This window comes from Pan troglodytes, chromosome 9 (assembly GCF_028858775.2).
Source record: "Pan troglodytes isolate AG18354 chromosome 9, NHGRI_mPanTro3-v2.0_pri, whole genome shotgun sequence".
Lineage (NCBI taxonomy): Eukaryota > Metazoa > Chordata > Mammalia > Primates > Hominidae > Pan > Pan troglodytes.
In genome coordinates, this window is record NC_072407.2 from 95893353 (window position 1) to 95906578 (window position 13226).

Consider the following 13226-nt stretch of genomic DNA (forward strand, 5'->3'; position numbering starts at 1 on the left):
ACCTGGGACTTCTTGCACAGATTGCGCTGTAGTATCTTTTTTTTTTTTCTTTATTGAGACAGAGTCTTGCTCTGTCACCCAAGCTGGAGTGCAGAGGTGCGATCTTGGCTCACTGCAACCTCCACCTCCCGGGTTCAAGCAATTCTCCTGCCTCAGCCTCCCCAGTAGCTGGGATTACAGGCAGGCGCCTGCCACCACAGCTGGCTAATTTTTGTATTTTTAGTAGAGATGGGGTCTTGCCATATTACCCAGGCTGGTCTCAAACTCCTGAGCTCAGGCAATCCACCCACCTCAGCCTCCCACAGTGCTGGGAATACAGGCGTGAGCCACCGCGCCCAGCCAGGTTACTCTATAGTATCTTTACATATATATATATATTTTTTATTTTTTAATAATACTTTAAGTTCTAAGGTACATGTGCACAACGTGCAGGTTTGTTACATACGTATACATGTGCCATGTTGGTGTGCTGCACCCATTAACTCGTCATTTACATTAGGTATATCTCCTAATGCTATCCCTCCCCCCTCCCCCCAGCCCACAACAGGCCCCAGTGTGTGATGTTCCCCTTCCTGCGTGCAAGTATTCTCATTGTTCAATTCCCACCTATGAGTGAGAACATGCAGTGTTTGGTTTTCTGTCCTTGCGATAGTTTGCTTAGAATGATAGTTTCCAGCTTCATCCATGTCCCTACTCATCATTTTTTATGGCTGCATAGTATTCCATGGTGCATATGTGCCACATTTGCTTAATCCAGTCTATCATTGTTGGACATTTGGGTTGGTTCCAAGTCTTTGCTATTGTGAGTAGTGCTGCAATAAACATACGTGTGCATGTGTCTTTATAGCAGCATGATTTATAATCCTTTGGGTATATACCCAGTAATGGGATGGCTGGGTCAAATGGTATTTCTAGTTCTAGATCCCTGAGGAATCGCCACACTGTCTTCCACAATGGTTGAACTAGTTTACAGTCCCGCCAACAGTGTAAAAGTGTTCCTATGTCTCCACATCCTCTCCAGCACCTGTTGTTTCCTGACTTTTTAATGATCGCCATTCTAACTGGTGTGATATGATACCTCAATGTGGTTGTGATTTGCATTTCTCTGATGGCCAGTGATGATGAGCATTTTTTTCATGCATCTGCTGGCTGCATAAATGCCTTCTTTTGAGAAGTGTCTGTTCATATCCTTCGCCCACTTTTTGATGGGGTTGGTTTTTTTTTCTTGTAAATTTGTTTGAGTTCTTTGTAGATTCTGGATATTAGCCCTTTGTCAGATGAGTAGATTGCAAAAATTTTCTCCCATTCTGTAGATTGCCTGTTCACTCTGATGGTAGTTTCTTTTGCTGTGCAGAAGCTCTTTAGTTTAATTAGATCCCATTTGTCAATTTTGGCTTTTGTTGCCATTGCTTTTGGTGTTTTAGACATGAAGTCCTTGCCCGTGCCTATGTCCTGAATGGTATTGCCTAGGTTTTCTTCTAGGGTTTTTATGGTTTTAGGTCTAACATTTAAGTATTTAATCCATCTTGAATTAATTTTTGTATAAGGTGTAAGGAAGGGATCCAGTTTCAGCTTTCTACATATGGCTAGCCAGTTTTCCCAGCACCATTGGTTAAATAGGGAATCCTTTCCCCATTGCTTGTTTTTGTCAGGTTTGTCACAGATCAGATGGTTGTAGATATGTGGTATTATTTCTGAGGCCTCTGTTCTGTTCTATTGGTTTATATCTCTGTTTTGGTACCAGTACCATGCTGTTTTGGTTGCTGTAGCCTTGTAGTATAGTTTGAAGTCAGGTAGTGTGATGCCTCCAGCTTTGTTCTTTTGGCTTAGGATTGACTTGGCAATGAGGGCTCTTTTTTGGTTCCATATGAACTTTAAAGTAGTTTTTTCCAATTCTGTGAAGAAAGTCATTGGTAGCTTGATGGGGATTGCATCGAATCTATAAATTACCTTGGGCAGTATGGCCATTTTCACTATATTGATTCTTCCTATTCATGAGCATGAAATGTTCTTCCATTTGTTTGTGTCCTCTTTTATTTTGTTGAGCAGTGGTTTGTAGTTCTCCTTGAAGAGGTCCTTCACATCCCTTGTAAGTTGGATTCCTAGGTATTTTATTCTCTTTGAAGCAATTGTGAATGGGAATGGTGCTCACTACCACGCCCGGCTAATTTTTGTATTTTCAGTAGAAAAGGGGGTTTCACCATATTGGCCAGGCTGGTCTCGAACTCCTGACCTTGTGATCCGCCCACCTCAGCCTCCCAAAGTGCTGGGATTACAGTCGTGAGTCACTTTGCCCGGCCAATAACACAAATTTTTAAGATCCCATGGCCAAAGGCTTCTATTGGCTTTGCTTAACCCAAGATCAACCCCTTTGGAATACATCAGTTGTACCCATTTGAAATAATAACTCACATAGCTATGAATCTGTCCCAGGAAATGGTAACTCCTTAACTGTAAGAGGAGATATATTCCTTTGTTGTTCTAACCTTATGAGATAATTAACTAAAAATTATTACCTAGTGAAAGATTATTTCCTAATGGGCTCTTGGGATATGAAAAATTCAAGACCCACAATTTTCATCCAGGACACTGTATCTACTGGGAACAACATCCTCTAAAGGACTGTCCCCAACCAAGTGGAAGGGCTCTTACCAAGTGCTTCTTAGTAATCCTTTTGCTATTATATTAGAAGGAATAGACTCCTAGCCGGGTGTGGTGGCTCATGACTGTAATCCCAGCACTTTGGGAGGCCAAGGTGGATGGATCGCCTGAGCTCAGGAGTTCACCAGCCTGGGCAAGATGGCGAGACCCCATCTCTACTAAAAATACAAAAATTAGCTGGGTGTGATGGTGGGCGCCTGCCTGTAATCCCAGCTACTGGGGATGCTGAGGCAGGAGAATCACTTGAACCCTGGAGGCACAGGTTGCGGTGAGCTGAGACTGCATCACTGCACTCCAGCCTGGGTGACAGAATGAGACTCCATCTCAAAAAAACAAAAAACAGAAACTGGAATAGACTCCTGGATCCATGTCTGGATCTGAAGAGGGCTCCATCTCCTGAGGGACTGTTTCCCCAGAAGGTGATCTCTGTTTCAAAATAAGTCAATGACAGGTTTAGAACAAGATAACATCTGATGTAGGTGGCTAAAACCCAAGACTCCAAACCAGGCCTGTATCTAAACAAATGCTTAATATTAGCAAATGTTAATACGTGGGGAAGACTTTCCTTTACAAGCTCCCATTAAACTGCTTTCTTTTCATCCTTAGTTTTCATGTCTTGGCACTACTATCATTAACTGTTGCCCATAAAGCAAACCTCTTTTTGCAATGGGCTTAGGACTATGCTAATAGATTATTTTAAAAAATGCTGGTTGAACATGTGGTCTCATGCCCCTTTCCAGTAGTTCTGGCTTTCCTGGTGGGTATCTTCTCTCCAAGGAAAGAAATATATTGCTCCAAGGAGAGAAGATATTGCATAGAATATCAGAAATATATTTGTGTTTCTTAAAAACAGTCATGGTGCTTGACAGTAGTATGATGAAGGATAAAGTACATCACTAGCCTATTAATAATACTTTAAAGGCTGGGCGCAGTAGTTCACACCTGTAATCCTTGCACTTTGGGAAGCCAAGGCGGGCAGATCGACTGAGCTCAGGTGTTTGAGACCAGCCTGGCCAGCAAAGTGAGACCCTGTCTCGACTAAAAACACAAAAATTAATCAGTCGTGGTGGTGTGCACCTGTAGTCCCAGCTACTCGGGAGGCTAAGGCAGGAGAATCACTTGAACCTAGGAGGCGGAGGTTGCAATGAGCCAAGATTGCACCACTGCACTCCAGCCTGGGTGACAGAGCAAAACTCCATCTCAAAAAACAAAACAAAAACAAAACAAAACAAAACCTTTACAGAGTAAAAGCCATGGAAGGAGCTTCTTAGTAAAAGAAACTAGTTTGTTAACTTTAATGCTGGCACTGTCCCAACTAAGTAATGAAACAACGACACTGTCCCAATTAAGAGATAAGACACCTTGATTTCAGAATGGTATAACACAAATCTGGGATGGTTTTATCTGGCTTATCCCTCCTTCTGTCAGCTCGGCCACCTTGTCCTTGCCACCCCAACTTTTTATTTATTTATTTTTTTTTGAGACAGAGTCTCACTCTGTTGCCCAGCCTGGAGTGCAGTGGTGAGATCTTGGCTCACTGTAATCTCTGCCTCCTGGGTTCAAGTGATTCTCCTGCCTCAGCCTTCTGAGTACCTGGGATTACAGGCATGCATCACCACGCCCAGCTAGTTTTTGTATTTTTAGTAGAGACGAGGTTTCGTCATGTTGGCCAGGCTAGTCTCGAACTCCTGACCTCAGGTGATCCACCCGCCTCATTCTCCCAAAGTGGAGGATTACAGGCGTGAGCCACCGTGCCTGGTCACTTTGCCCCTTTATGTTGGGAACAAAGAAATGATACCAAAGATATCTGGCCCAAAAGCACTGGAGATATGGCATGGATACCCAAAGAACTGTGTATTCACACCATTATATTACAAAGTACTGACTGGCATGCCATTTAATGTATTTATTGATTAGCTCTAAATGGAATATTTTGGCTATGTGGCACTAACCTATGACCATGGTTACTTCCAGGATAGTTAGGATGATATTTTTCGGGTTATGCTTAATCATATGTTTGAATAGTTTGTACTTTGCCAAAACCTGCAAATTTTCCTTATTTATGATCTCATTGGGTTCATTCTGTGTTTCATTGGTATGATCACTTAGCTTCCATCTTCATACCACAACTGAGTGTTGAAGATGTTATTTGGCATATAGAGGTCCTAACCAATTATACTCAAAAGATAGCTACATAAGTATTCCATTATTAAACAATAGTTATTCTTATGGAAAAGGCCATTATTACAAAACCGTATGGCTTTTGACATACTCACCGAAGCCCAGGGAGGAACTTGCATTATCATAAAAACTGTGTGTTATGTCTGTATCCCAGATGAATCAGATAATATCACTACGTTAATGGATAATATGAAAACCTTAGCAACTAACCTTTCAGATCCAACACATCTTTAAACAACTGGCTAAGCAGCTAGTTTTGATCTTGAAGACTTGGTGGCAAAAGCTTTACTTATTCTAGGAATCATAATCATTTGTTGTTGTCTTGTTTTTGTCTGCACTATTAGACTGCCACTGCGCCTGGCTATTAATCAGATTTTAAAATAAAGTTAAAAAATTTTTTTAAACAAATTTACACGAAAAGCAAGTACAGTGGTTCTCGAACATGATTGGGCGACAGACTGTACAGCTTGCCAGAAATAGGTTTCTCAGGAAAATTCAACCCCCTCCACACACGGCCATCTACTTTCTTCTTCAGCAGGGACTGACACCAGGGCAACCGTATTTTCCTAAATACCTTAGGAAAGTAGTTCAAAACCTAGATATATCTTGGTCAGAACAAAACCTGGCAAACACTCATGATAAACGGTATATATAATTCCTTAAACGAAATATAGAGGTTTGTAATATGAGATAATCCATCTTTGTCTGTGGAATTCCTACTAATGAAATACGTTCTTGGAGACCCAAAGACTGAAGTTATACCACTTCTTCTTAATCTTTTAAATATTATTTGCAGGCCAGGCATGGTGACACACTCCTATAGTCCCAGCTCCTCGGGAGGCTAAGGCAGGAGCATCGTTGGAGCCCAGGAGCTCCAGGCTGTAGTGTGCTGACAGCACTTGTGAATAACCTCTGCACTCAGCCTGGGCAACATAGTGGGACCCCATCACTAATAAAAAAGTGAGATCAACATTATTTATTCTGTTACTCGGGCATAAAATAAATATTAAGCACTTACTACATGCCAGAGTCTATTATGTCTGCTGCAGATATTGGCTGTCATAGAGTTATAACTAACAGGAAACCAAATAATTACGTAGTATAATTTTAAGTGGTGATAAGCACGATTGTTTCCCCCAAGCCATGCCCTTAATTTCTAACTCTTCAGATAGTGTTTCTTTAAAAAATTTCTTGCTAATTTAAAATAACTTTTGTTTTGAGGCAGGATCCCACTCTGTTGCCTAGGCTGGAGTGCAGCGGTGAGATCTCGGCTCACTGCAGCCTCCATCTCCAGGGCTCAAGCCATTCTCCCGCCTCAGCCACCCGCGTAGCTGGACCACAGGCGCGCGCCACCAGATCTCAGTTCTCTCAACAGGACTCTCATTGCTAAGATCCAAGGATCCATTAATTTCCTTTTCCTTAACTCTTCTAGCCTCTGCAGCTTTCTTTCCTCATCCACTTTTTAAACAAACGCAGGCTTAAAAAGCAGGGAATATACCCGCCACACTCTCGGCTCCCGAACCGCTCTTTCCCTCCCTCTGCCGGCCACGCCTCTTATAGGCCCGGAAGTTTACCCCACCCTACACCGTGATTCACCGGAAGCGCTCTAGGGAGCCCTGGAGCTTCCGCGCCTGCCCAGTTTTGCTCCGAAAGACACCGAGGAGGGAGCTTGCGGTGCGTTCTGGAAAAGTTGCTGGGCCAGCTCCTTTGTTTCCAGTCTGAGCGTTGCGTTCGGTTTCCCGAGGGTCTTCTGAGGCACCGCGGCTGCGGGGTTCTGAGTTCCCGGCTCTCCGCAGGGAAGCCTCCTCTTCGTACCTCGTTTTTTGGCTCGTGGGGGGTCCTCCCACCGCTGGCCGACGCAGCCAGCATGTCCGGGGTGCGCGCAGTGCGGATCAGCATCGAATCGGCCTGCGAGAAGCAGGTCCATGAGGTGGGCCTGGATGGCACCGAGACGTACCTGCCGCCGCTGTCCATGTCGCAGAATCTGGCGCGTCTGGCCCAGCGGATAGACTTCAGCCAGGGTTCGGGCTCCGAGGAGGAGGAGGCGGCGGGGACCGAGGGCGACGCGCAGGACTGGCCGGGCGCCGGGTCCAGCGCAGACCAGGACGACGAGGAAGGTAAGGCCTGCATCCGCTGCCCGAGTCCCCCGGTCTGGGTCCCAGCACCCGCGCGGGCCTCGGCCTCTCCCGCGATGGGGGTGATCTTGTGCGTGCGAGAACTTTTGAGTGTCCCTCTAGCGGAAGCGTAAGGATACTTGGTCGTCATCTTTTTGTTGCTGCCGGAGAAGGTAGGACACGACTTTACGTAATACTCCTGCGGGTCTCCTTGAGTGGCAGCGTTTAGAGACACTGTCAAACCGTGAAATGTTTAAATGAATGCTTCTCTGTAGAGGGCCTTTAACGTAGCACACTTAGTGGCTAAAAGAGCCCTAGATCGGGGCTCTGCCCCTTGCCGGCTGTGTGACCTTGGGCGAGTTACTTTGCATCCTTGTGCGGTGTGAATGATGATAGTAGCACCTGCAGAAAAGAGGTCTGTTTTGACTGAAATGTGTGACGAGGTCCAAGAGGTAGGCGGGTCCAGATCATGTAGAACCCAGTAGGCCAGGATAAGCGTTTGACTAGTGTTAAGACCACTGAAAGCTTTTGCAGGATCAGTAGAGATGATTTTGTTAAAGGTTACTCTAGATGCTTTCTAGTAAATGAATTATAGGGAAAGCAAAACTGGAAGGGAGGAGACTAGGAGGGAAGTGAAGAAACAATGAGTGGGTTTCGGATTCTCATTATCGTCAAGGATTTTTGAAAAAAAAATCAAAATTCTTAATTTAGTTATGCAGCAGACCCAGTGTAAATGGGAATTTAAAGATGTCATTTCAGGGCAGTGCTGTTAGGATTATTAGGGGTCTATTTGCGAAAAAAGGTAAATACTACTTTATACCTCACACAAAAATTATTTCCACAGTAATTTTTGAGGATTGATGTGCCAAATGAAGAAAGTAAAACAAAGTGTTAGAAGAAATAATGAAAGAATAGTTGTATTATTCTGGGAGTCGGATAGATCTTCTTAATTTCGGAAATAACAGGACAGGCATGGTGGCTCACACCTGTAGTTCCAACATTTTTGGAGGCCAAGGTTGGAAGGATCACTTGAGCCCAGACTTCAAGACCAGCCTGAGCAACATAGGGAGCTCCTGTCTCTACAAATTAAAAAAATTAGCTGGGCGTGGTGGTGCACGTCTGTGGTCCCAGCTACTGGGGAGGCTGAGGAAGGAGGATGGATTCAGCCAGTGAGATCAAGGCTGCAGTGAGCTATGATTGTGCCACCGCACTCCAGACTGGGTAACAGAACAAGACTCTAACATCCACACACACAACCACACACCCACCTACCTTACAAAGTATAGATATATTACTTACATAAAATTTAAAAATAATGGGAAAAGATGCCATAAGCAAAGTAAAAAGATAAATGACAGACTGGGAGAAGTTCCACACATATAACACAAATTTAGTTGATATCTTCTATATTCAAAAAGTCCCTTCAGACTGAAAAGAAAATAACGACACTTTGGAAAAATAGGCCAAAGGTATCTGAAGGCTCATAGAGGAGAGACTTCAGAAACCAATAAACAGAACATAGACTCGATCTCATTACTAGGGACTGGGAAATTAAAACATGATTAAGATACTCTTTCCATGCACAAAATTGACAGAAATTGAAAATATTGTTAATATTCAGGGTTAGGAATGTGAACTGGTAGTGATTCTGAAAGACAATTTGGCAGTTTAATATGTGCCAAAATTTAATTTTAACTTTTTTTGGTTTGTTTTGTTTTTTTTTTGAGACGGAGTCTTGCTCTGTCGGCCAGGCTGGAGTGCAGTGGTGCAATCTCGGCTCACTGCAACCCCTGCCTCCTGGATTCAAAACGATTCTCCCACTTCAGCTTCCCTAGTATGTGGGGCTGTAGGCGTGCGGCACCATGCCTGGCTAATTTTTGTATTTTTAGTAGAGATAGAGTTTCACCATGTTGGCCAGGCTGGTCTTAAATACCTGATCTCAGGTGATCCACCCTGCCTCGGCCTCCCAAAGTGCTGGGATTACAGGCCTGAGCCACTGCGCCCAGCCGAAACTTTTAAATATATATCTCCTTTGATTCACTATTACCATGACTAAAAATTTAACCTGCAGAAAAAGTTGCACATATACAGGGTATATATTCAAGGTGTTTACCACTGCTAGCATTGTTGGAAGCAGTTTGCTTGTTGGAAGCAATCTACATGTCCGTTAAATACAAGTGGTTAAACATACCGTACATCCATGTTCCAGAATATCATACAGTGTTAGAAGAATTAAGTAGACTCATAAGTACTAACATGGAAGTGTCTCTAGGAAATATTAAGTGGGGGCGGGGGAAAGGCAAGTAATAGAAAATTGGAAATAGATGTATGTAAGTGCATAGAAAAACCTTTGAAAGGGTACACTCATTGGGGCCGGGCGCAGTGGCTCACGTCTGTAATCCCAGCACTTTCGGAGGCCGGGGCAGGCAGATCACGAGGTCAGGAGATCAAGACCATCCTGACTAACATGGTGAAACCCCGTCTCTACTAAAAATACAAAAAATTAGCTGGGCATGGTGGTGGGTGCTTGTAGTCCCAGCTACTGGGGAGGCTGAGGCAGGAGAATGGCATGAATCCGGGAGGTGGAGCTTGCAGTGAGCTGAGATGGCGCCACTGCACTCCAGCCTGGGTGACAGAGCAAGACTTTGTCTCAAAAAAAAAAAAAAAAAAAAAAAAAAAAAAGAAAGGGTACGCTCCATCTGTTAATAGTGGTTACCTCTCAGGAGGGGAGAGAATCGGGTGGGGAATGAAGGAAAACTTTCACTTTTTACCCTCTAATTCTTTATTGTGTGAACTCTATATAGTGAATGTTCATGTATTTAATCACAATACTTTTTTTAATGGTTAAAAGGAAGATATGCTAATAGTGGCTGGCTTACAGGTCATTTTCATTTTGTACTTTTCTGTATTTTGGAAATTTTGTACAATTGTAAATTCAAGTTCTAAACACTGTAAGAAGATTATTAAAAAGGTTTACATAAATTTGAAAAGAGATTTGAGTCTATAATGTTGTAATGATAAATTTAACCTGTGGAAATAGATGTCATATTCATTTTGCGATTGTAGGAATGCTAATGTGAATGTTAACAAAGTTTTAAGAAACGGTAGAGGAGATGGCATAAATAAGAGAACAATTTGAAATTAAATTAATTATTTCTCCTTTTAGTACTTTTTAAACCTAAGTGAGCTGTCTGCCATTCAATGTAACGAATACTTCTGTATTTCTTTTTTTTCTCTCTCTCTTTTTAGGAGTGGTAAAATTTCAGCCTTCCCTTTGGCCTTGGGACTCAGTGAGGAACAATTTGAGAAGTGCCCTGACAGAGATGTGTGTTCTCTATGACGTTCTCAGTATTGTTAGGGATAAAAAATTTATGACTCTTGATCCTGTCTCTCAGGATGCACTTCCTCCAAAACAGGTATTTGTGGACTTTAACTGAATAATAACATTTTATTTATTAAATCCCAGGACCCTTTTTTGGCTTTGTGCCTGTTGTTCCATTTTCCTTTCTTGCAAAATTAAGTCCAGATGAAGATTTAAAGACTAACTGGTCTAAAACAAAGCCATACAACTGCATTTCCTTTATTTTTTTATTATATACCTATGATCCTTGGAAGAGTTAAGTTTCATTAAGAATGTAATACCTTTAAGGCCAGGCGTGGTGGCTCACGCCTGTAATCCCAGCACTTTGGGAGGCCGAGGCGGGCAGATCACGAGGTCAGGAGATCGAGACCATCCTGGCTAATGCTGTGAAACCTTGTCTCTATTAAAAATAACAAAAATAAGCCAGGCGTGGTGGTGGGCACCTGTAGTCCCAGCTACTCAGGAGGCTGAGGCAGGAGAATTGCTTGAGCCTGGGAGGCGGGGGTTGCAGTGAGCTGAGATCGCGCCACTGCACTCCAGCCTGGGCGACAGAGCGAGATTCCATCCCCAAAAAAAAAAAAAAAGAATGTAATACTTTAAAGGTTACCAAATCTTAACAAATTCTTATAGCCTGGGTCCTTGGTCTGTGATATATTACACAAAAATGTGATGATATAATGGCTTTGGAATCAGGTAGACCTGGATTCAAATCCTGCCTCTGCCTTCATTAACTGTGTGACCTTAAATTAAGCAAGTTATTTTCTCTTAAGTCCCTGTTTTTCCATCTAATCCTTCCTTCCCTTTTTTTTTTAAGGGATGGATTAGAAAAGTTAGGCGAAATTATGGAGCATATTGAGAGCTGGGTAGAATTGCTGCTATTTCATAAACAGTGTATTCAATTTTTGAACATTTGAAGATGAAAGAGAAGCAGCAGGAAGATGAGTTGGTGAATAGTCTGAAATCATCGAGGCTACTTGGGTCCTTAAGGAAAACAAGTGTCAAGACCATAACCAAATTAGTCATGGAGAGGAAGTAATGACTGTTAGAACCCATTTGTAAATAAAATTAATTGAATAGAATTACTCACATAGTAATAGTTTCAGAATCTAGAAACATTGTGCTGGGGGACTAATAGAGTTCCCTAAATCTGCATTCTTCATTTTACAGAGAGAAAACTAAAGCTTAAAGAGATTTGTAATATGTTCAAGTTGCTGTCAAGCCGGTAGTTAGGGAGCCAAGACTAGAACTCCAGCACCTAACTCATAGCCCCACTGCCTTTTCTACTATTCTGTGCTTTTCCCAGAAGAGAGTCTCCAGGAATTTCTTAATATCTCCAGGAACTCTTTTATTTACGTTCCCTAATACAATCAAAAGATTATTTTGATATGTTTATGAAGCTTTTTATGTGATTTTTGACTCTCATACAGCCAGAAAACTGTATTAAACTGGTTAGTAAAATACACAAATTATGGTGATTGTGGGTATTTATATATGCATATGTGATACATAGATAGTGATTTCTGATCAGCTTTCCAAAAAATTAGGATTCAGTGAAGTACATTTAATATTAACAATGGCAGGGCACTGTGGCTTATGCCTGTAATTCCAACACTTTGGGGAGCCAAAGCAGGAAGCCAGGAGTTTGAGACTATCCCAGGCAACATAGCAAGACCCTGTCTCTACCAAAAAAAAAAAAAAAAAAAGCCAGGCTTGGTGTTGCACATCTGGAGTCCCAGCTTCTCAGGAAGCTGAAGCAGGAGGATCACTTGAGCCAGTAGGTCAAGGCTATGGTGAGCCAAGATGGTGGTACTGCATTCTAGCCTGGGTGACAGAACAAGACTCCATCTCAAAAGAAAAAAAGTTAATGCTGTGTGATTTTAGTCCTAATTCCAAAAGCACTTTAATAGCTTATGGTGAGATACAAAATATGGTAAGCTACAAAATACAAGATAATTTTACAGTTATACCCATTGCAGTCATTCATTCATTCATTAAATCAAATATTATGTGCCAGGCATTGTTCTAGGGTTTGTGGATATAGTGGTTTCTGCCATCATGCAGGTTACCATTGAAGCAGAGATTATAGATGTTAATCAGAAGTATAATGAGTGCCAAAAAGGTTATATATAACTATATGTGTGTATGTACAGGATAGGGGGCTGGCAATATATAAGGAGAGGAATGGCAGTACATTAAGAGGGGACCCTAACAGGCTGGACAGAGTTGATGCAATGGTAAGTTCTGAGTAGAGGCCATTGTAGTGTTTTTGGTTTAACGTAAGTAAAGCTTTGAGTGAGTTGGACAAAGAAATAGGTTAAGGTTATTATTTTATTAAAAACACTGTTATGTGTACTTGCCCCTCCTTTTTGCTTTTTGTTCACTTCATTTTATTATTGATAAAATGTGTAATTTTAGAGTCATTTAAAAATCCTGCAGAACTGCATGTTTGGGTTGTTTTTGATAGAATCCTCAGACGTTGCAATTGATATCTAAAAAGAAGTCACTTGCTGGAGCAGCACAAATCTTATTGAAGGGGGCAGAAAGACTGACTAAATCAGTTACTGAAAACCAAGAAAACAAGCTACAAAGAGACTTCAATTCTGAGCTTTTGCGATTACGGCAACACTGGAAACTTCGAAAAGTTGGAGATAAAATTCTCGGAGATCTGAGCTACAGAAGTGCAGGTATGAATAATTATTAAAAACTATACTTTCTGGCCAGGTGTGGTGGCTCATGCGTGTAATCCTAGCACTTTGGAAGGCCAAGGCGGGTGGATCACTTGAGGCCAGGAGTTCAAGATGAGCCCAGGCAACATGGCAAAACCCTGTCTCTACCAAAAATGCAAAAAATTAGCCAGGCGTGGTAACACGCACGTGTAATCCTAGCTACTTGGGAGGCTGAGGCACGAG

At 42.3% G+C, this 13226-nt stretch overlaps 1 protein-coding gene across 3 annotated transcripts in view; it reads left to right on the top strand.

The window, feature by feature from the left end:
* Positions 1 to 6419: 6419 nt before the first annotated feature.
* The window catches only part of MED17 (mediator complex subunit 17), a 31617-nt gene continuing 24810 nt past the window's right edge, over positions 6420 to 13226 (top strand). Inside the window, exons 1-3 of one of the 3 annotated variants that reach the window (XM_508698.9) lie at positions 6420 to 6959; positions 10206 to 10372; positions 12782 to 13001. In XM_508698.9, coding sequence (XP_508698.3) covers positions 6710 to 6959; positions 10206 to 10372; positions 12782 to 13001 — 637 coding nt within the window. In that variant the 5' untranslated portion in view covers positions 6420 to 6709. The remainder of the gene's footprint in view (positions 6960 to 10205; positions 10373 to 12781; positions 13002 to 13226) is intronic. The other 2 variants (XM_009423999.5, XR_010147639.1) reach the window with 2 other exon arrangements.